The 24,859-nt window shown below is 36.7% G+C and overlaps 1 protein-coding gene across 1 annotated transcript in view; it reads left to right on the plus strand.

Annotated features, from left to right (window-relative positions):
- Window positions 1-19,749, plus strand: part of ADAM7 (ADAM metallopeptidase domain 7) — an 85,566-nt gene extending 65,817 nt beyond the window's left edge. The window contains exons 17-23 of the mRNA XM_059407909.1: window positions 3,213-3,293; window positions 4,281-4,359; window positions 4,881-4,986; window positions 5,331-5,430; window positions 12,916-12,972; window positions 18,144-18,266; window positions 19,579-19,749. Of these exons, the coding sequence (XP_059263892.1) occupies window positions 3,213-3,293; window positions 4,281-4,359; window positions 4,881-4,986; window positions 5,331-5,430; window positions 12,916-12,972; window positions 18,144-18,266; window positions 19,579-19,749 (717 nt within the window). The remainder of the gene's footprint in view (window positions 1-3,212; window positions 3,294-4,280; window positions 4,360-4,880; window positions 4,987-5,330; window positions 5,431-12,915; window positions 12,973-18,143; window positions 18,267-19,578) is intronic.
- Window positions 19,750-24,859: the final 5,110 nt, after the last annotated feature.

The raw sequence follows: 24,859 nt of genomic DNA on the forward strand, positions 1-24,859 counted from the left end.
ATGTAGATATCCTTCCCAGTATTTGGCAAATTTTCAGCCATTATTTTTAAAATAATCTTTATTCCCCTCTCTTTCTCTTTCTCTTCTCCTTCTGGGACATACATAATGCATACATTCTTTTTTTGTCATTGGTGTCATATAGGTTCCATATGCTTTCTTCACTAGTTTTTATTCTTTTTTCTTTTGTTTCTCCAACTTTCTAATTTTCAACACAGAAAATCGAAAAGAATACAATGTGCTTGAATAACTCTACAGACCAAATGGACCTAACAGATATATACAGAATATTTCATTCAGCAATCACAGAATGTACATTTTTTCTCAAGTGTATTTGGACTATTCTCTGGGATAGATCATATGTTGGCCTACAAAAGAGTCTCAACATATTTAAGAAGACTGAAATAATATCAGACATTTTTTATGACCACAGTGGTAGGAAATTAGAAATCAAAACAGGAGGAACTTTGGAAAATTCACAAATATTTAGAAAATGAAAAATAGATTCCTGAAAAACAAGTGAAAAAGAAGAGATTGACAGGGCAGTCAAAAAATATCCAAGACAAAGGAAAGTGGAAACACTACATAGCAAACTTATGAAATGCAGCAAAACCAGTTCGAAGAGGGAAGTATATAATAATAAAAGCCTGCATTAAGAAAAAAGAAAAATTTTAAATAAACAACCTAATGTTATGCTTCAAGGAACTAGAAAAAGAAGAAGAAACTAAGCCCAAAGTTAGGAGAAGTAAGGAAATAAAGATTTTTAGAGCAGAAATAAATGAAACAAGAAAGACAACAGGAAAATTTAAGGAAATTGTTTTAATTTTTAGAAGGTAAACAGAATTGAAAAACTTTTTTTTTTTTAAAGATCTTATTTATTTATTCGACAGAGAGAGAGATCACAAGTAGGCAGAGAGAGAGAGGAGGAAGCAGGCTCCCCGCTGAGCAGAGAGCCCGATGTGGGACTCAATCCCAGGACCCTGAGATCATGACCCGAGCCAAAGGCAGCGGCTTAACCCACTGAGTCACCCAGGCGCCCCGAAAAACTTTTTCTTTAAAGATTTTATTTACTTTATATGACAGAGATCACAAGTAGGCAGAGAGGCAGGCAGAGAGAGAGGGAGGAGGAAGCAGGCTCCCTGCTGAGCAGAGAGCCCGATGCGGGGCTCGATCCCAGGAGCGTGAGATCATGACCCGAGCTGAAGACAGAGGCTTTAACCCACTGAGCCACCCAGGCGCCCCCAGAATTGACAAACTTTTAAGTAGACTAACCAAGAAACAAAAGGGGATGATTCAAAAAAAATTATAAATGACAGGAGAATTACAACTGATATCACAGAAATAAAAGTATTATAAGCGAATACTATGAATAATTATTCAAGTTGAATATTTGAAAGAAATGGATAAATTCTGAGAAGCATACAATGTACCAAGACTAAATGATGAAGAAATAGAACATCTGAACAAACAGGAAATCAGAATAATAATTAATAATTTTCCAACAAAGAAAAGCCCAGGATTCGATGTTTTGTATGTGACAACAAAAGCACAGGCCAAAAGGCAAAAATAAATAAGTGAGACTATATCAAAGTAAAGATTTCTTCAGCAAAGGCTGCAATCAAGAAAATGAAAAAGTAATCAAGGGAATGTGAAAATTATTTGCAGGCCACATATCTGATAAAGGATTAACAGGTAAAAGTTAAAAGTAGTTCATATAACCAATAGCAATAAAACCCCAAATAGTCCAATTCAAAAAAATAAATGAGCAAAGGACTTGTTTGGTTATTTATACAAATGACCAACAAGTATATGAAAAGGAGTTCATCATCATTAACATTCAAGGGAATGAAAATCAAAGCCACTATGAGGTATTACCCCATACCATCTAGTTTGGTTATTATCAAAAAATAACAAATAAAAATGTTGGAGAGGATGTGGGGTACTCTTTTTTGAGTACCCTTGTGCACTGTTGATGGGGATATAAATTGGCATAGCCATTATAGAAACTGTATGGTGGTTCCCTAAAAAATTAAAGATAGAACTACCCTATGCTCCAGGAATCTCACTTTTGGACACAGAACCTAAAGAAGTTGAAATCAGATCTTGAAGAGGTATCTGTGCTTCCATGCTCATTGCACCTTTATTTACAATATTTACAAGAGTCAAGATATGGGAACAATCTAAACGTCCTTTGACAGGTAAAAAGATAATGAAAATATGTAATATATAATATTATTTAGTTTTTTTAAAAAAGGAAATTATGTCAGTGGCAACAATATGGACGAACTTGGAGGACATTTCATGCATGCTAACAAAAATAAACGAGTCACAAAAAAGTAAATACTATATGATCTCACTTATATGTGGAAACTAAAAAAAGAAAAGTAAAAGTCACAATCAGAGAGTTGAATGATGGCTGCTAGGTGGGGGAAATGAGGAGATGTTGGTCAAAGAGTATAAACTATGTTCTCAGTAAATTCTGAGGAGCTAGCATACATCTTGGTGGCTATAGTTAGATACTGTAATATATACTTAAAACTTTCTAAGAGAGTAAACTTTAAGTGTTCCAACCACAAAAAAGTAACTGTTTAAGGTAATGGATGTGTTCATTAGGTTGTTTTACATTTCGCAATGTATAACAAAACATCATAATATGTACTCTAAAGTATATAATTTTTATTTGTCTATTATACCTCAATAGAGTTGGAAAAGCATTTCCTTTTATGTGCTTTTTAGAAGAAGTGGGTAAAAATAAAAATAACAGGTAGAAATTAAATAAATGAATGAAGATAAGCCAGGTAATAATTATAAGCAACAAAAACAACAATAATTTGGTTATAAAATGTACAAAAAATAAAAAGCAAAATTTAAAACAGATTTAATAAGCATAAATAAGATTAATTGATACAGCAAGCATGGAATATTATCAAATCAACATAAAATAATACAAATTATAAAAGAAATTGTTGTACCTATGGTTATAGAATCTTTGATAGATTAATATTTGAAAAATTAGGAAGGATATAGACATTTTTATTAGGAGTTTGCATAGAACAGTATTTGAATGTATACTATATTCATTTCAAATATCTGACAAACATATATGGAAGATTTCTTCTTCTACAAAAGATTCTATATGTGGTCATTTACAGAAGAAAAAATCATGTAAATTCTAAGAGTAAGTTATTAATTCATATGGGTAACTTCATTTCCAGGTGTGCAGCAATGGTGAATGTGTGGAACTTGAAAAGGTCTACAACTCAACCAATTGCTCTTCTCAATGTGACGAAAAAGCTGTAAGATTTGACTCCTTTTTAAATTAATGTCTTGACAGTTGTTTATTTACAGAGGACTTCATTGCTGGGCATGGTGTTTGTGTTTGTTTGTGTGTGTGTGTGTGCATGTGTGTGGTGATTTTTAAATCAAATATATTTTTGGAATCCATTTTTTCATGTATCTTCCATAAAATTGATCCAAAGACCCAAACCAGTATTACACATAGATATTGCCTATATTGTATATATATATTTTATCATTGGACTGGTAATCTAGAAATCCAGTAACTTATGTACCTATGAAGTTTAAACCTAATGTTTAAAGTTGGATTTACCATGTCACTTATAGTTAAATTATACCAATGTCAACACTAACCTAAAGCTTTTCACAAAACAACAAAAAATTATGTATATATGTACATTATATATACTTATATATATATTTAAAATATATAGACATATAATATACATATATATTATAGAGAAAGAGAGATTTGGAAAAGAATTTCTTTTTTCCTATCCTATATTTGGATATATATACACACACACACATAAATGTACATATAATTACATATAATATATATACATATAAAATATATATAAATATACATATATATTTTATGTATTTATATACATATCTCTCTCTTCTCAATTATATTTATATATATATATCCTCAATTAACACTGCCCAGTACTATGTGTAACTCTAGCAGGGCTGTTCCTTTAATAAGATTGAGGCCTTCTAGAAAGAGAAGTCAAACCGTCTTGTTTATCTGGTTTGGAATCATTTTCATGCCCAAAGGCCATCTTCAAAAGTGGTTACTTCTTGTAATTTTGTGTGCTTATTTTTTACCAAAGGTTGATTCTGATATGCAGTTTAGCTAATTAATCAGTAAAAGAATGAATGTATGTGTGAGTGCATCTGTGTGTGTGATATAAAACTAAGCAAAGTGAGATGCAATACACACACACATAATTTGATAAAATTATGACTGATTGCTCTTCCAGGTGGATAACCATGAACTTGAGTGCCAATGTGAGGAAGAACAGAAACATGTGGATTGGGGAAAAAACTTAAATATTACCTGTGAGCATCCTAGGATATAATACCTTGCATATATCAAAAGCTTAGACAGTAAGAAAGCTTTCCACGTTATTTTTGAAATCTAATATGTATATGTTGTATTTCTGTGTGGATTTGCATGGTATTTTAGTTATTTCACATATTTAAATGTCCAAATTTGAATTTACAACAATTACCTTTTAGAATTAATATATCTTCTTCTAGTTAAATTTGAAATAGATCTTCTAAGAGCCCATAACACAACAAGGCCTTTTCTATAGTCAGTTAATAATAACTGACAGTCATAACATTTCCTACTGATTGTGGTTTTAAACATAATGGACTCTTGGGTGACTGTCAATGGCTAGTACATATAAAAATTTCTGTAATGCCTTGGTCTTTTGCTTTACATTTTTTTTAAAAAATTGGAGTTGGGAGGAATTAAAGTCCTTAAGGAAGGGAGAAGCTGGATTATAACAGCTCAGTTAATATTCCACCGTCCTAAAGTTGATGTCCTGGCTAAAACTTGTTTTTTAATATTGCAGATATATCCATCTTGGTGGTTGTGCTTGTCCTGGTTATTATTGGTGTTGGGGTAGTTGTATTATTAATTCATCACCAAAAATGTATTAAGTTGAAGCGAATTCTGAGGTATGTATTTTCTATGTGTTGTAATGGGACCATTACTGGGAAGATATAAGCTTTGTCACCACAGATGATGAAACTCTAGGTGGGACAAAGTAAGAGTAACAGTAAATTGAAAAACTAACATTTTTATGTTCTCATCTCCAAATGCTTATCCTAATGGGTCCCAAACTTCACTGCACATTGGAATCAGGGAGATTTCTAAAAAGGATTCTAATTTTAGTTCCTACCTCAGATTTGTTCCAGAGTGTAAACTGAGTATCAATCTTTTAGAAATCTCCTAGATGATTAAATATTAGCCACAGACTTATCCTATCACTTATGTCAATATCCAATTTCCTTCTTGACAGCCCACTTAGAGATACATTGGGAGTGGAGAATGAAGGATACTTTGGTGATGAGCAGCAGACAAGAACTGAGCCAATTTTCCCTGATATTCATCCCCTTCATGTAAGCAAGTGTCATTTGCAATAGTTAACAAATTGACTTAAAAAGCAGTTGCATGTGTATTTGAAGTGGAACTAGCCCTAAGCTAAGTGAGAAGAAAACAACAGTTTAACATAATTCCACACCAATGGAGCCTTCAGTCTACATGTGGGGAAGGAAAGGATGACAGGACAGAAGCAAACCAAGACTCTATTTCAGAGCAGCATATATTAGTTCAACAAAATATTGATTTGTGCACTATTGGAAAAATTCACATACACAAATTTATTTTGGGACATAAAACAAGTCCACTTTTTTTTTTTTTAAGATTTTATTTATCTATTTGAGAGACAGCACCAGCAAGGAGAAGGGACAAAGGGAGAGGGAGAAGCAGACCCTCCACTGAGCAGGAAGCCAGATGCCAGGCTCAATTCCAGGACCCTGAGATTATGACCTGAGTTGAAAGCAGACCCTTAACCCTTAAATGACTGAGCCACCCAGGAACCTGGGGACATAAAACAAGTCTTAACAAATTTAAAAGAATTGAGGTCATACAAAATATGCTTTCAAAATAAAATTTTATTAAAAATCAGTAACAAAGGGGGGTGCCTGTGTGGCTCAGTGGGTTAAAGCCTCTGCCTTCAGCTCAGGTCAGAATCCCAGTGTCCTGGGATCGAGCCCCACATCGGGCTGTCTGCTCCGCAGAAAGCCTGCTTCCTCCTCTCTCTCTCTCTGCCTGCCTCTCTACCTACTTGTGATCTCTGTCTGTCAAATAAATAAATAAAAATCTTGAAAAAAAAAAATCAGTAACAAAGGGCGCCTGGGTGGCTCAGTGAGTTAAAGCCTCTGCCCTAGGCTCAGGTCATGATGCCAGGGTCCTGGGATAAAGCCCTGCATGAGGCTCTCTGCTCAGCGGGGAGCCTGCTTCCCTTCCTCTTTTTCTGCCTGCCTCTCTGACTACTGGTGATCTCTGTCAGATGAATAAATAAAATATTTTTTTAAAAAATCAGTAACAAATATATTGGGAAAATCCCCAATTGAAAATTAAAAACAAATTCTAAAAACACTTGGGTCAAATAAAAACCTTAAAAAGGAGAACAGAAAATACTTCAAAGGAAAAGGAAACAAAACCTACCAGAATTTGTGGGAAGTAGTGAAATCAGTAATTAAAGGAAAGTTTATAGCACTAAATGCTTATGTTAGAAAAGAAGTAAGGTATGAGAGCAATGATATCAGTTTTCATTTTAAGAAGCCAAAAAAGAAGGAAAAAGAAGAAGAATAGCAAAGCTCCATGCAAGTGGAGGACAGGGAAATAACAAGTACTGGGTACCAATGAAATTGAAAACAAAGCAAAACAATAAGCACATAAGAAAACAATAAAAGCAAAAGCTATTTTCTAGAAATTAATAGATCTTATAAACTTCCAGTCAGACTGAGCAGAAGAATGTAAGTGAGTCAGCATGACTATCAGGAATCATAAAGGTGAAATCTCAGGAGAGTATACCTTATTAAATTAACAATATTTTGCATATGGAGATTAATTTGGAAACCTCTTATTTTAATATATTATATTAAATAATTCTTATTTAATATATTTAATTGTAATTAAATAGTAAATTTTTTGAAAGTTGTTAATCACCAAAGCTTATTCACGAAAAGATAAACTGAATAGCTCTGTATATAACAGAGAAAAGTGACTTTGTAGTCAAAACCTTTCCACGAAAAAATGGTGAATTCTACCAAACATATAATGATGAAATAATATTAGTTCTATATAAACTTTTCCAAAAAATGGGGGAGAATGGACACTCCCAACTCCTTTTATAAGGATAGTATGTTTCTGTTAAAAAGGAAACAGGCATTACAACCTGGAAAAAGGCATTACAACAACAACAAAAATTATTTGTCAGTAATTCTAATAAATATAAATGCATAAATATTAAATTTTAGCCAACTGAATTTTATAATGCATAAGAAGAATAATGCTGTGACCAAATGAGGTTTATCCTAGGAATATAAGGCAAATTTAACATTAAAAAAATTAATCTAATCCACTGTATTATTTGACTGAAAGTAAAATCATATGATTACCACGATAAACGCAGGTAAAGTATTTGAAAAATATTCCTGATAAAACTTAGGAAAGTAGGAACATAAGGAAACTTTCTGAAGTTGATGGAAGTATCTACCAAAAAACCTACAGCTAATGTCGTATTTTTGGTTAAAAAACTGAATACCTTTCCTAAATATCAGGAACAAAGCAATGATGTCCACTGCCACCACTTCTACTTTTACTTGAAATTATAGCCATTACCATAAGGGTGAAAGAAAGAGAGAGAGAGAGAGAGAGAGAGAGAGAGAGAGAGAGGAAGGAAGGAAGAAGTAAACTGTTTTGATTTGCTGAAGACACAATCATTTATCGTTTACCTATAGTAAATAAAAGTGATTTAGTAAGGGGCCACCTGGGTGGCTCAGTGGGTTAAGCCTCTGCCTTCAACTCAGGTCCTGAGGCTCCCATACCCGGCTCTTTGCTCAGGGGGAGCCTACTTCTCTTTCTCTCTCTCTTTCCCTCTCTGCCTGCTTGTGATCTCTGTCAAATAAGTAAATAAAATCTTAAAAAAAAAAAAGTGATTTAGTTAAACTTTAGGATACAAATTCATATGCAAAAACTTACTGTGTTTCCATATACGAACAATGAACAATCCAAAAAACAAAATGAAGCCACAAAATAACATTTACAGCATCATCAAAAATATAAAATACTTAGGGATAAAGCTGAAAAATATGTACAAAATATGTAGGTAGAAATCTTTAAAACATTGATGAGAAAAATTTTAAAAGACCAAAATAAATTGAGGAAATACAGTGCTGTTGGGTCAGTTCTCTGTAAATGGATTTATAAATTCAAAACAATCTTAATCAAAGTATCAGCAGGAGTTTTTGTAAAACAAACAAATTTAAGAATATAAAAACAATAAATGAAAATTAATTATATTCCATAAACTAGTAACAAATAATGTAAAATAAAATAAAAAATAAGATTTGAGGGGCGCCTGGGTGGCTCAGTGGTTTAAACCTCTGCCTTCAGCTCAGGTCATGATTTCAGGGTCCTGGGATTGAGCCTGGCATCGGGCTCTCTGCTCTGCAGGGAGCCTGCTTCCCCTCTCTTTCTGCCTGCTTGTGATCGATGATCTCTCTCTCTCTCTCTGTCAAATAAATAAATAAAAATTTTTAAAATAAATAAATTAATTAAATAAAATTTGAAATAGCACCAAAAATGTGAAATATTTAAGAGTACTTCTGACAAAATATGAACCAGAAGTATATAAGGAAAATGGTAATATTCTGCTGAGAAAAACTTTAAAAGGCCTAAGCAAAAAGGGGTATAGAGAGTCACATGTTTATTACTATATTTATTGATTGCCAGTTGATTTGCCAAGTGATTTTTTACAGAGGTGCAAAGGTACTCCAGTGGAGAAAGCATAGTCTTTTCAGAGATGGTGATGGAACAACTGGATATGAATATGTACAAAGACTAACTGATCCATTCCTCAAATCAGTAACAAAATTAACTCCGACTGCAATACACATATATGTATTTTTTTCCTAGTAAAAAATTTAAATTTAAAAATGTACAAACTGTAGTGCTGAGAGGTAAATATTTGGGGAATAAAGGTACAATGACATGCAAGAGTGAGCTCATTATTTTAAGTCAGGAATGTGGCTAATTTGAGGGAAGGAGGTAGGTGGCAATAGTGATAGGAAATTTAAAATGGCAAAGGTTTATTTCTTAAACAAAGCAGTGATTTCAAGGATATTTACCTTAAATGGTTCATTAAGCCAGGAACACATTTTCTGTATGTATTTTATCTGTATTATATTTTCCTATGAAATGGTTAAAAATAGAGGACAACAATACCACTTACTAGAGGGGATATGAACAATGAAAACTCTCATACACAGTTAATAAGAATTAAACAGCACAACCTTGGGGGAAATTGGTACAAAGTATTAAAAATGATCATACATATACCCTATGACCCAGCAGCCCCTTGGGAAAACATTCACAATTGTGGTCCAATAGCATATTTTCAAAAAGTGAACACAATAAAAATGTCTAATCACAGTAAAAGGCATGAAAAAAATGCTATATACTCATACAATGGAACATTACAGAGAACGAGTAATAAATGAACTACTGATCTTTACCACATGAATAAATCTCACAAACACACTGTTCAGAAGATGTCAAGTCCAAATATTTATATTTATATCAAGTTGAAGAACTGTCAAAGCTAATCTATGGTATTAGAAGACAGGGTAGTGATTACCACAGGGAAGAGAGAATCTTCTGAGAAAGAGATAAAGTTTTATTTTTTGATTCTGGGCAACTTGAGCAACTTTCATTGCTCATTTGTGAAAATCCATCCTCTACACTTAGTACTTGTGCATTTCTTTGTGCATATTTTACAGGAAAGGAAAAAAGTTGGTTGAAATAACCGTTTTAGCAATATATGAAGATGTCAACAATCTTGCAGAAGTCCCTATAGTTAGTGGCTTGTTAACTGCCTTTAACAACAGCTATGATTTCTAGTGCATTCAGCTCATTGATAAAAACTGTGAGTGTCCAAATTAAGAAGCTACAAATTCATTCCCTTAAAAAAAAATAACTATTGAGGAAATCATTATTGATAAGACAATACTGATGAAATTACCCAATACGACTATCTTGAAGGAGGGACTATAAGTCTTGAATTCAGAGGTTAAGTATTAGCTGACCATTATTACATGAAAATGCCAATGAAAATATGATAATACTAGTATTTTAAATTAGGATTTGATGTTGTTGTTGTTAGTGGTGGTCTGGTTACACAGCTCCAAAGGTTTTGAATGCTTTGCCCCAACTCCACCTGTCCCATAAGCCCTGTGTTTCTTCATAATAATGCAGAACATGGTCCCACTCCACCCCTAGGAACACACAGATGAGAGTATACCAGAAATGCCTGTACTCAAGTATTTAAGGATGGTTAGTTAATCTTTCTCTGGTTGTGGGATGATTTATTATTTTTATTTGTTTATATTTTTTATTATGCCAGTGATGACACCAAGATGATAAAGCAAGTCTTAATTGTCCACTGGAATAGATGGAAAATATTGTGTGATAATTTTTTAAGCTTACACGTAGATTTCGTGATGCTGATATAGGTCTTGAATATGTGCCTTGAGGTTTAATTAAGAAACTATGTAAAGGTACTTATCACAGTGTTTTCTAAATATTTAGTGCTTAATGCATGTTAACGTGCTTCATGAATTAATATGAAAAAGAGTTGTGCTCCAGGAGAGGAGTCGGGGGGAAAAGTGCCCTGAGTCTGTGATCAATAATGAGTATTCACAGAAGTCAAGCAGAGATTCACATGGAGCTTGGGGCATATTTGTTTCCATTTCTAGATTGCAAGTTCCTTAAATGCTTTGGCATTTTAGTTAAATGAGGGAACACAGAAGAGGAGCTTACTAAATATATTTTGATATATGAATAAAGTAAATTCACTATTAATGGTATATGTGCCATAATATGTTTATAAACACAGATTGTATAGGAGAATTGTAGTGTCAAATCTCACATTTAGGCTTTTTGTATTATTTGTTAGAAAATTGTATAAATAACAGTGATTTAGCTGATGCTTATTTGATACATTAGTTACCTCTCAATAGCCAGTTTTCAGCAAAATTGTGCTTTAGGAAAGGTCTTTTGATGTCCTTTCCCTCTTACATTAATAATACTTAATTTTTTTTTTTTCTTCTGCCACCCAGTACTTCTCCTAGGCAGGTCCTATTTCCACCAGATCATGCTTTCTAGTTATATTAATGTCCACTGGAGGCTAACAGAAAATACTTTAGACAGGATAACCTCATCCAAGCATATCTGTATTACAACAGTAAGTTCTGGAGGTCCTCAAAGACCTTCCAGGTCCAAAATGGATGGAGCTTGTTATGGAAGTTCAGACATTCAGACAATTTGATTAAGATTTGGAGGCTGAAAGACTTGCCTTGTGCAATTTTCATCATAACTCATAAAGAAACTCACACTCTTCTCTAATATAAGTTTGTTTTATAAGTTCTTGGACTCCTTCCTTATAAGAGAATAACCTAGGGAAGAATATTGTTCCCATGTATTTTAGTATTTGTACATTTACTAGGTTGCATCCCAGAGATAGTTAGAAAATTTATATTGAGCACTTAGGAAATAGTCATACTTGCTTGAATACTAATTGCAAGTTAATAGTATCTCTTTTCACTAGCAAATAACTGCAGAGTCCTTGGAGCAGCTTCCAACCAGTTTTTCAAGTCCACACTACATCACACTGGTATGGTCCCTTATCTTCTTTCTGTTGCTTGTACTGATCTATGGCCATTTCAATAAAAATTTTGGTGTCCCTTAACCATTTGCTGGGTCCTTGAATAAGTCCAATAATATAATAATCACTGTCTGATTTGAGGAAGAAATAGAACAGGCCCCACTTATCAGGAGGACTGGAATTAGTTTGAGAAGCTCATGAGGAAATCATGCTTGGTCATGCATGGTCTTTTACGTAAAATATTGACATTGTGTTCATCATGAACCTTTGGGAATTAGTTTTGACATTTTTAAAATAATGCATTAACTCATTATTTATTACAATTACTGAGTTTTCTTTGGCCCCCAAATGGTGATTTTGGGATAACTGTCTCACAAACCCTACCCTATTCCCCGCCCAGGTTTTCAAGGGTCAAAACCAGTGATGGCTTCCAATGGGGCCATATCAGCCTGAGGGCTTTTCACTGACTGAAGTGTATTCCCTGATAAATATTAATAAAAGGGAAACACATGAGCCAAATTAGCATGCAGATGCCTGAGAAACTGAGTCAAAAAAGAGTTATTACAGGATCTCTAGGATCTCCTGAACTGCTAGAGTCTCTGTATCTTCGAGGTCCACAGTAGAACAATTATTCAGAGCTGGGCACTGAAATCAGCAAGATTTTTGACAATGTATTTCTTTTCAAATCAACATTTTTTATTATTCTTTCATTATTAATGGCTAAAAGAGTGTTATTAAGATAGTTTTCAGTCCGTGGTTCCACAGAATTTTCCCATAACTGCCCTACAGTTGGGGTGGCGCTTAATGAGCATTTCTCCCCAATCCCCACTTAAAACCAGTCCAATCCATTTTTATATATTGTTTTTACTGGAATTTCAACAGAAATGTTTTCTCAATGAAAGCCCTAGTTCTTGAAAAATGTTTGGAAATCTCTTACTAAATGCACTGTTGGAGAGACCCACCACAAAGTTCATAAAGAAAAATGGTTCCTGCTAAGACTTCACTGGCCAGAACCATCCTCCCTTCCTCTCCATAGCAATTTACAAACTTCCTTAGATTTTTCATCTATCAGGAAGAGATAGTCTGCATGTGTATGTGTTTGTGTGTATATGTCTATGCGTGAGATCTGACACAACAAATTTATTTATTACAGAAACCTGCAAATAAAGATCCAAGAGGAATTGCTGATCCAAATCAAAGTGCCAAAATGGTAGGCTCCTGTGACAGATGGTACCACACCCCCACACACATTTTTTAACTTGTCAAATTTAGCATTCTTTGTGTTCTTTGCCTACTCATTGAGTAGGAACACCTTTTGTCCTTACCAGAAGAATAAGATGGTTAGAAATGTTTTCTCTGATATGCTAAGATTTCTAACAGTGATTCCACCAAGCAGGTTTCAGTCCAAGAGCTTCTGACCGGACCACAGGAGCAAGCTAGAATTTGATATTGTCAGTCTTAACACACATTAAACGCAACAAAAACAATACTTCTTTCTCAAACTTTTCTTGCCCAGGATATGCGTACTGATGGGTTTTCATGAAGGATTCTAAAGGACATAGTAGCACTGGTAAAGAGAAGGTCCATTCTTCCTGAACAGCTATTTCATGATAGCTTCATCAGCATGTCACTTACCCAATCAATAACTGACTATATCTGAGGGATGATTTCACTTTTAAATTGCTATGGATATGTTAGAAAATTTATCCAAAAAATTGTGATTTTTGTAAAAGAGAGACAAAAATGAACATTGTTTAGCTACATTTCAGAATTCATTCATCCATTCATTGATTTCTGCTGGGTTCCTCCAATGTACTGGTTAATAGGAAGCTTTCCTCCACAAAATATTCTTACAAGGGATCTTGCCCAATACACTTTCTCTATTGAGATGGGGAAGGAAGGACATTTCTAATGGTACTTCCAACTCGTAAGGATAGACCTGTCTCATACTGAAGAGTGGAGAAAGATGCTCCTTAGTGCAAGGAAACGGTTTGAATTCGTGTAATGAAAAACAAAATGATTTTCTTAATAGGCTTGTTCATCTTATAATGACTGTTTAATTAGCCATGGCTAAAGATATATGGAAAATTACGAATAAATGTAGTACAACAGAATCCAGAAAAGTTACTATAATTGGCAGATAAAAATGAGTAACTGAAACATAACATGCTTATAGACTTCGGAGAAAATAACTTCTTTTTAACCATGTGTTTCCATTTAGAGCTTGAAATTGGATATCCAAAATGGCTGTGCAAGGCTAGGTTGAGAATTCTGGCTGAAAGATCTTCCCAACCTTCCCTAGGTATTTGCTACACAAACTTCCGGCAGTTTTTCAAAAGTTCTTATCAAGGAAGAAAATGTTAACAAGAAACAACTTCTTTCAGTGATATTTACCTATAGAATTTACAACCTGTAGTGTAGAATATGCTGCAAAAATAATTCTTTAAAGTTTTTCCAGTGCTTTTTAGTCTAATGTAAAAATAGTCTCCTTGATCTAATGTTTTCCTAAAAAATGTCAATCTAGTTACTTAAAAAAGACTCAAAACCTTGAGGATATGAAATTACACCCCTGAGTCTAAGAAGCAAAACACTGCTTATGAAAGGTTATTTCTTTGGGAACATAAAACTACTTACCTTAATTGGAATCTGACATGATTACCACTACTTTTGGTTTAAAAGAAATTCTCTCCTGCAGAAATGCCAAGAAATTTAGTGCAGAAGTCATCTGATTCCACTAAATATTTAAAAGGTAGATAGATGGCTGTCTAGCTTATGTTCTATCAGTGAAGGAGGTAGAATAATCATCATCCCAACTACAGAGTAGTTCTTAAAATTATGGGAGTAGCAAAGGAAGACATGAAGTGCTCCTGGTTAAATTCCTGGAACCTAATTCTAAACTCCCAAAGTTCTAGAATTCCTTATGAACCTGACAAAAGTCACAGTTATAAGAATTTCAGAAAATTAACTCTATCTGAGAAGAAATACTCACAGTTCCCGTGAAGTGTTTGTGAGATCTTTATAATACACAGATTCGAGGATTCACCATGTAATTTCTGAGCCTTCTCTACGCCTCCCCGATGATGGTATGTGGGGCAGTCCCAGGAATTATTTCAGCTGTTTCTTACACCAGTGTTTCCCAACATGTTCTCTTGTGTTCTTTATTTTCTTTTTGTTACCTGTTAAAGCTCTATGCAATTGTTTTTTCATTTACTAAAATGAAGTTTTCAAGTATGAAATGAGAATTTTCTAATTCAATAAATAAAGGCTGCAAATCAAGGAAGAAAGCTGATTGTTCTTGATGAAACTCTTCTTGCCATACTGACTACTGGATGGGAGGACAGCGTGAGATCAGCAAAGACAGCAGGGACTCAGTACGTTGTCCCTGACGAGCATTTATTTATTTATTTGAGAGAGAGATTGAGAGAGTGTGCATGAACAGAGAGAGGCAGAGGTAGAGGAAAAGAGAGAATCTCAAGCAGGCTCTATGCCCAACATGGAGCCCAACGTGGGGCTCAAGTCTCACAACCTTGAGATCATGACCTGAGCTGGAATCAAGAATTGAATGCTTAACGGACTGAGCCACCCAGGTGCCCCTAATAAGCATTCATAAACATTCCTTGTTCTAATTAAAAACACTCATTTAAGAAAGAATATTGGTGGGGCGCCTGGGTGGCGCAGTGGGTTAATGCCTCTGCCTTCAGCTCAGGTCATGATCTCAGGGTCCTGAGATCGAGCCCCACATCGGGCTCTCTGCTCAGCAGGGAGCCTGCTTCCCTCTCTCTCTCTCTCTGCCTGCCTCTCTGCTTCCTTGTGATTTGTCTGTCAAATAAATAAATAAATAAAATCTTTAAAGAAAGAATATTGGCGATTGTATATTACAAGTAAAAGAAGCTCATTTGTTTTATGCAAATTTGTGAAAAGAAGAAATTCTGTGTCACATATACTGGCTTCATTAAAGCAAACAATAGTCCTTTGATGTCCAAAACGAAGGGAAAATCATGTATTTGTATTTTGCTCAAGCAGGCGATATGTTGATGAACAATATGTATTTTGGTGATACATTATTGCCCCTATAAAAGAATCACCTTCATGATTCACTGTTTTTCTTATTGTCATATTTCTTCCAAAAAACTCACCATCCCCTTTGCCTTGGGTTCCACATTCAGCCAACTACTAATTTCTAGTGATTTTATTATTATTTTTTTTAATTTCTTCTCTCTCTCCTATTATGTCTGGTACCTCCTGAGTCCTCCTGCTTCGTTGCCTTCTGCCTAGATAATCACTCTGGATTTCTAATCTTCTCCCCTGTTCTTCAAATAAATCCAGAAGCTTTCTGACAGTTAAGCTCCTTTTTTATTTTAGGGAGTATTCTCCATGCTTGTCCCTTTTACTTATCCAAGCCCCTAGAGACTTGACCTACACTTCTTTCAGATGCCACTACTGTGTGTTCTATTTAGGGATCTTCTCCTTCCAGTACTGTCTGCAGATTAGGAAGCATCTTCATGGCTTCTCTCTACTAGTGGCTCCCTTATAGGTCCATTGCCATCTCTGTTATGGAGCCAATTATGATTTCATACCCTAATATTTCTGGCTCTTGTCACCTCTGAGAGTTTGAGTCTTTTCCCTTGAATAAACAGTTGCAGACAGAACTTCTGTTATGAATGCACAGACCTGCTGGACCTACAATCTGAGGACCTCTGTCTTCCTCCTCAGCTCCATGAACTTCTTGCTGTCCCACCCCACACATGGACAGAGAACCCTTTGTGATGCTGGAAATTGCGTCAATTAAGACTGAGCTTGTTACAGTTCCAGGATGCTATGATTGGGGCTAGTGGGTTACTCTCTGCAGCTGGGTCACTCTACTCTCTGCTGAGGACAGAAGTGGATTCATCTGGAAGCTTCAGAAGCTTGAGCTTAAGGGTCTATCTCATCTTACTGCCCCTTCTAAGACCTTTTATCTAATTTTGTATTAACGTTTTTTAATGATAGTGGGCTGGTTTGGGCTGAGAAATGAGATCTCAGATGATTTATCAGCAATAGTGATGATACCTAAAGGACAATTAGGACAAACATACCCCTGTATTGGGTTGAGATGGTGGTCTCAGCAAGGGCAAGGAAAGCACCAGCCAGAAATGCGATGGGGGGAGGGGCATCTTGGAATGAAAGCAGCATGGTAGGTGTGAGGAGCTCTCCACAAACCTTTGGCTGACTGGAGAAAGGCTGGCATGGGGTTGAGTCCCCAGAGAGCACCACTGAGAGGAAAATCCAAAATCCAAGAAACAAGTGAAAACGGACTGAACTTTTGACTACGTTCCCCAGCCCACCGACAGATCATGACTGAGGGCCCAAGCTTTACGGGTTCACAGAATCTGAGCAAAACCTCTTTCCAAAACACTGGCCACTAAGTGAAGTAGACCCAGCGTAACCCATAGAGAAACCGTGTAAAATGCAAAAATAAGAATTAAAACCTGAGCAGAGACAATAGTGGCTGTACATCACAGGGGACAGAGGGTGGACAATATTCTGCAGTTTAAGTTTGGACAAGTCCTTTTAAAAAACACTCAGAAAAATAAATCAGAATTCCTATTTGTTGCAGTGTATTACCTAAATACTACTGTGCGAAAGAATCTCAAGTATATGTTCACGTCAGTTCTGTCAGGAAGAGCAATGATGGCGATCCAAAACCAAACCAAACCTAACCAGCATTCCCCTATACAGCATCCATTATTCTAAATATCAACCAGCCCGCACAACCACACCGTTGCCTTTTACTTAAGGCATTTGTGCTGCCAAATGATAATAGAATTTAAAAATGCGCTTGGGATATGCTAAAATTGAGAAGTCACATTCTTAAAAAAAAAAAAAAAAAAAAAGCGGTGATCAGCGCAAATGCGCGGCGGGGCAGTCCGCGCCCCACAACCCATTGATGAAGTTCCTAGGGCGACCACTAGGTGGCCACAGAGCAAACTAAATGTTCTGTGAGCTGGAACCGGCTCAAAGATTTCACACTCTAGACCCTCAAAGTCCTGACTTGAAATAAATTTACCAAGGAGTTTGTTAAACTCTGTTCCTGGTTATTAAAGATGCAACTCTGGGAGAATTTTGCCAGATGCCATTTTTTTCTCGCCAGGGTTGTGGGTTGGGGTAGAAAACCAGAGACGGAGCCCCTGAACCAAAGGAAGCTGGGCGGAAAGCCTGCGTAGTTTGAATGGGGTTTTAAATTGGGAAGATAAATCCTATTTGCTCAGTTCTGAAGTCCAATCGTCTTGAAGTTAACATTCCAACAGCGCCTCAAAAACCCAATTTCCTGAAAACCACTGTCGGGGTCTACTTCTGCTTTTGTTTTTTAATTTCATATGTTCTGTTCATTTATTTATTTAGTTTTTTGAAGGCCAGCAAATTAGCCGCTGTGGCCATGGAATCGGACAGAGTTCCCCCTTTCCCCAGGGATACGTAATGGTAATGGATAGTAAATGTCGGGAAAAGCCGCAGCCCCTGAGTCACGTATGATTTTGTGGTGGGTCATTCATGACAATTGATGTCCCTCTCTACAAATCACCACCCAAGAGTGAGAAATATTGATTAGACTCCTGAGCTTATTGGAAGCTTCCTGATCACTTTCTAGCGGAAGCTCAGGCTTTTAGGAAACTCAAGAGCCATTATGTAGGGAAGTGGCTGTCTCCTGGTCTTGACAGAATCCATTAATATCTTTCTCCAGGAAAAGCTGTAATTGTGAGCTATACCTAATGGATATTGATTGCTAAGAAAAGAAGATACATATAATCTTAAACCTCAGGGGTCTCCAGGAACATAAGATATGGAAAAGGAGGCCTTTGTAGGATGATAGGAGTGCTAGGTGGAAACAAACAGTACCAGAGCTGTTTTGGAGCTTAGGTAAGTCCATTCAAAAGCCAGTGCTTTTTGCTCAAGTGTATCAGTAATTTGTTGCAAGGAGAGCAAACATAGCATTTACTGAGTACATATTATTTGTCAGGCATTATTCTAAGCACTTCATACATATTATGTTTTGGACTTAAAATAACTCCATGAGTTAATTATTAGTATCATCATTTTGTACTTTGAGAAAACCAAGGTCAAAAGTAAAATAATTTGCCAAAAGAGAGAGAGGGTAAGAAATAGCATACCCGGGGCATCTGGGTGGCTCAATGGGTTAAGCCTCTGCCTTCGGCTCAGGTCATGATCCCAGTGTCCTGGGATAGAGCCCTGCATCGGGCTCTCTGCTCAGTGGGGAGCCTGATTCCTCCTCTCTCTCTGCCTGCCTCTCTGCCTACTTGTGATCTGTCTGTCAAGTAAATAAATAAAATCTTTAAAAAAAAAAAAAGAAAAGAAAAGAAAAGAAATAGCATACCCAGGATATATCAGCCCAGGAATTCCATCTCCAGAGAACATGCTTTTAATCACTGGCATGTTGTTTGGTGTAAATATAATTTAGATCAGGAAAAAGCCAGGCCGGTCCAACACTCTCAGTGTGTAAGGGAAATTAATATATCTTGCTCCCATTCACATTTGCCATCTACAAACTTCCCAACCTTTGTAGCGACCCTAACAATGGTGCATGGATTTACACCGCAAGGGAAGCCAGGACACATACATCTCCTGATTCAGCAGACCCTGCCTGGTTGCAACGTTGTTGTGTGTGGTAGAACTGTATTTGGGGATGCACCCAAGACGTTAGCACCTTTTGTCATTCTCCTCGCCACTCCCAAGGGGGTGCTTGTGATAAGGAATGTTTTCTGTGTCTTACCACTTCTAGAAGGTTCTAGAAGACTTTTCTCAACCAGGGTTTTCAATTTAGCATGCCTGGGAAAGACATCTGTTGCTGCCTCCAGTGTCTGTACCCAGGGAAAGAAAACCCACAGAATTAATTGACTCTGGGCAGCAGCTGGTGGATCAGGGGATGGCAAGAGTCAATGAAGAGGCAGCACCACCCTCTGATGAAGCCTTCTTCCTTGTTTTAATAAACTGAAGAGCACACCTGATGAATGGCCACCATAGGGAAAGAGAGGTATTCATGCTACACCTCTCAGACTCCAGGCACCTGCTAGACCTTTACACATTTCTCATCAGATACCTGCTGCAAAGCTCTGTGTACTTTTTCACAGAAAAGCATTACTCTTTTTTTATTTATTTTACAGACAAGGAAACTAAAGATAAGAGGTGCTCAGACACACAGCTGTAAATGCTTAACCTGAAATCTGAATGTAAGCCTCAGACCAAAGCCACAGTCAGATCTCACTCCAGTTTCAAAACTGACCTCTCACACACCAGTGTGACAGGGACATGACGGGTGACCGTCAAATTAATGACCTAGGAGTTTATTCCTGGAAGAGTCACCTTTGATCTAGAAAAGGAAATGGCTGACAAAATGCAATGGGCAGGCCTATGTTTTTGTGATAAAAAGGAAGGTATTATTTTCATTTTCCTATAGTCTCTAGGTTTTCAAAATGATGATTACAGGAGGAAAAAGGTGTTCAAAGGTCTACTTTCATTCCAACAAAGAGGATTCGCTGGATAGAAAAATACAAAAACTTTGGGTAAATTTTCTGGCATTTAAAGTCATTCCCACCCCATATTTAAACTATTCCTTTCTTTCATATTATCAGCATCAGCCTCTGGATATGCAGGTTGAGGTTCATTACCCAGTGATGATGAAATTTAAAAACAAACAAACAAACCCAGAAAATTGAAGTTCTGGTTCAGGTCATGCCTCTTCAAGTCTACCAGGGAAAGTGGCCGAATATAAATTTGAGCTTAGAAATGTGTCTGATGCTCTCTCTGAAGGAGGACATAATTTAATATATCATTATCTACTGCAGTCTTTAGGCTGGTGGAGAAAAGGAAAAAATAATCTCCCAAATAGCTCATTGAGCAAATTTGATACCTCGATATTGAGGCACTGCCAACCAATTCAGAAGACAAAGAAATCAATCCATTCCATCTTGTTCATGCTGCCTGGTAGCTTAACAGGTTTCCATGCTGGAAATAGCACCAGCTGGACACTTTTCGACTCATTATGCCACCTTCAGAAATGCATAATCAGACACAAGCCCAATCTAGTGTCATACTACTTCCCGAGTTCACTCGCATTTTCTTTTTTTTTTTTTTCTTTTTTTCTTTTTTTTAGATTGCATTTATTTATTCGACAGAGAAGGACACACAGAGAGAGGGAACACAAGCAGAGGGAGTGGGAGAGGGAGAAGCAGCCTTCCTGCTGAGCAGGGAGCCTGATGTGGGGCTCGATGCCAGGGCCCTGGGATCATGAGTTGAGCTGAAGGCAGCTGCTTAATGACTGAGCCACCCAGGTACCCCTCACTTGCATTTTCAAGTGAGAGAATGCTCAGGAAGAGCTTTGGCTCATTTCCAGCCAAAGCTATAATGCTCTTCACTAGGACTCCTCCATGACTCTTCTAAAAGCAAACAAACAAAAACTAGAAACAGAGACCAATAGTCCTTGTAGATTTCAGAGGGGAAAAAATGGTATAAAATTAAAAAAAAAACATAACACATATGGATTGATACAGTTTAGCCTCTACTTGTTTAATTATTCATTTTCTCCATCCCTCAACATGTACTCACTGGCACATTTACTATATTTGAGCTACTGTTCTAGGCACAGGAAGGTATATGGTATAGAAAGCTCTGCCCTAAGAAGCCCAAGCCTCATGGAAAACACACAGGCTTCTGAATGGATGGTCCTAAAATAACATGACGAAGGCAGAGAGGAGGAAGGCAGAGGATGGGACCCACCGGGGAAAGGAAGAGGAGGTGTATATTATTTGGTAGAATGGAGACTCCTTCAGAAAGGCAAATGTTTATCAAGAACTTAACAAATGTACAGGTTGCCAAGAAGAGAATTAGGATTTCAGGGAGAATCAGCCAGTCCAAGCAGACCAGCAAGTGCAAGCACCACATCGTAGTGAGTGGTGAGAATTATAAGGTCTACAGCAATGCATGAGATGAGGACAAGATGAAGGTAGGCTGTGTGGGATCTACTGTGCCGTGTTTATCTTAAAGGTAGTGGGAATTACTTAAGGGATTTAAATGAGTGACATGACCAAACTTGTATTTGAAGGGGAAAAAGACGGTCATAATTATGAAAGTTGGATTAAAGAGAAACTAGTGGACTGACCCAGATTAGAAGACACCAAACTTCATTGAGACCAGGAATGGTAGAAACAAAGAGCAGAGGCTGGCTTCCCATAGTTTCTTTCTTACTAAGTGAGGGACCAGAGTTGAGGTAGATGGGAAAGCTGATATTGGCCAGTAGGTTTCTGTTTCATGTAGATGAAGCTCCATCAGTTCTTTCATCCAGAAAGAATGTTAAGGAGAACCAGGTGGCCCTGGGGGTGTTAATGAGTTAAGTTTGAGACATTGTAACTGACTCTTATGTAAATATAGTGAAGTAATATGATAATAAGAGCAAACTGGGAAAAATTACTCATTTAAGTTTTCCTTTAAAAAAAATGATTAGGGGACACCTGTGTGGCTTAGTCAGTTGAATGTCTGACTCTAGATTTCATCTCAGGTCATGCATGATCTCAGAGTCCTGGGGATGGAGCCCTGCATTGGGCTCCATGATCGAAAGAGTGTCCGCTCAAGGATTTCTCCGCCTCTGCCCCTCCCCCACTTGCATGCACACATGCACACACACGCAATCTTTTTTAAAAAGCGATTTAAAACTACCTATTCAAATTACTCAACTGCTATGCTAGAAGCTGATTGTCTATAGAAGAATCCTGTATCATCAGTAGCACAGTGTAGAATATAAAATAAGTTCATCGAATAGTGGTTTATTTTAAAAGAAATGTTACATTTTCTTAAGTAATGTAAAGAAAGCACAATGAGTTTGGGTAACTAGTGGAAAACAGTGAAAATGTCAGTAATTCTGGGAGTAGGACACCGGATTCCCCTAGCTGCTCGCTCCTGTCCATCCTCAGACACACTCCTGCATCAGAGCTCTCCCGCAAACTCCACAAATTCTGTGACTCTCCCTGTTGAGCACAGGACACAACTCACTCTGAGCCCCAGTAAAAGCTCTTCAAGGGAAAAAAGGCAAGGGAGAAGAGGCATTCTCCTTGAAAGTTTCTTTAAACCATTTCTATTCAACAAAATCATCCCTGTCTCTGTCTTAAACCAATGCAAACATTTAATACCTTTTGTATATTTTATGTTTCCCCTGAAATCTTTAGATATATGAGGTATGGTAACTATTGCAATGACCTTGTCTGGTCCTTCAGAATCTGTGTCAGTTCTGGTTTGGTTTTGATTATGTTTCCTACTCATAAGGGTCCTATGCTCCTGCCTCTTTAATGTTAGTTACATGCCACCCACAGTGAAGGCCACCTTTATTAGTTCTGGATTTTTTTTTTTTTTTTTGTATTCCTATACATATTCTTGAACTTTGTTCTGAAAAGCTGTTAACTATTTGGAGACAATTTTCAGGTCTTGATTTTAAGATTGTTATGCAGGCCCAGAGCAGTGTTTAGTCTAGGACTTCTGATTCCTCCCTTCTGAGAAATACCGAGTACTATACCAGATGCCCTCTGAATTATGAGGCAGCTGATGGAGCTAGTGGGAGCAGGCATATTCCCAGCCTCAGAAGTGTACCATGTAATTTTCCCTTTGATTTGCGTTGTGGGCCAAATCGTGTCCCCATAAAGATCTTGTACCCCAAGCCTCCAAAATTGCAAAGAAATAAATTTCTGTTGTTTAAACAATAACCATGGTGTTATTGTGGTTCAAGGAAAGTAATATAGATTTTGATTCAAGGAATTGGGGCACTGCTGTAACAAAAACCTAAAATGTGTAAGAAGCTTTGGAAATAGACAATGAGGAGAGGTTGGAAGCCTTAAGATGCATATTAGAAGCAGCACAGATTGCCTTTGAGAGACTATTGGCAGAAATATGACAGGTAAAGATATTCTGGTGAAGACCAAGAAAGAAGAGGAGAGCTGTGAAGAAAGTTTCTATTAGGGACACAGATCTCATTAGTAACAGGATGTTGTTAGAAGTATGAATGTAAAAGGTGCTTCTGGTGAGGTCTCAGAGGGAAATGACAAATTTGCGATTGGAAACTAGATGAAAGGCGATTGTTGTTATACAGTTGTAGTACTTGGCTGAACTGTGTCATAGTACTTTATGGAAGGTAGAATTTGCAAGCAATGAATTTGGTTATTTGGTTACACAAAATGTTGAAGGAGGCACCTGATTTCTCATTGCTGCTTATAGTAAAATGCAAGAAGAGAGAAAAATTGAAGAAGAAATTGTTAAGCATAAGGGAACCAGAACTTGAAGATTTGGAAAATTCTAAGCCCATCCATATTGCAATACTAAGAAAGAATATTCCAGAGAGAACACTAAGAACATGACTACACAATAACTTGCTAAAAGATTACCAAAGCGTGACTTATGGATTCAACCAGCCATCTCAGCAGAAGCCAGGAATAGCCATAGGTTCTACCTTCAGAAACACCGAAAGGGACAAAGATGGGATGAAAGGAAGGCAGGCCATTGGACTTCTGAGATTCTATAGGACGGACCAGTAGAGCTATCCTGGATGCAACATGTTATAGAAAAGGGAAGAATAAAGGTATCTAAATTGGCAATGAAGAAGTCAAACTCTCTCTTTGCAGATGACATGATTCTTTATATGGAAAACCCAAAAGACTCCACCCCCAAACTACTAGAACTCATATAGCAATTCAGCAACGTGGCGGGATACAAAGTCAATGTACAGAAATCAGTGGCTTTCTTATATACTAACAATGAAAATACAGAAAGGGAAATTAGAGAATCGATTCCATTTACTAAGAACCATAAGATACCTGGGAATAAACCTAACCAAAGAGGTAAAGGATCTGTACTTGAGGAACTACAGAACACTCATGAAAGAAATTGAAGAAGACACAAAAAGATGGAAGACCATTCCATGCTCTTGGATTGGAAGAATAAACATTGTTAAAATGTCTATACTGCCTAAAGCAATCTATACTTTTAATGCCATTCTGATCAAAATTCCACTGGTATTCATCAAAGACCTGGAGCAAATAATCCAAAAATTTGTATGGAATCAGAAG

The sequence above is a fragment of the Mustela nigripes genome, chromosome 1 (genome assembly GCF_022355385.1).
Source record: "Mustela nigripes isolate SB6536 chromosome 1, MUSNIG.SB6536, whole genome shotgun sequence".
NCBI classification, from domain to species: Eukaryota; Metazoa; Chordata; class Mammalia; order Carnivora; family Mustelidae; genus Mustela; species Mustela nigripes.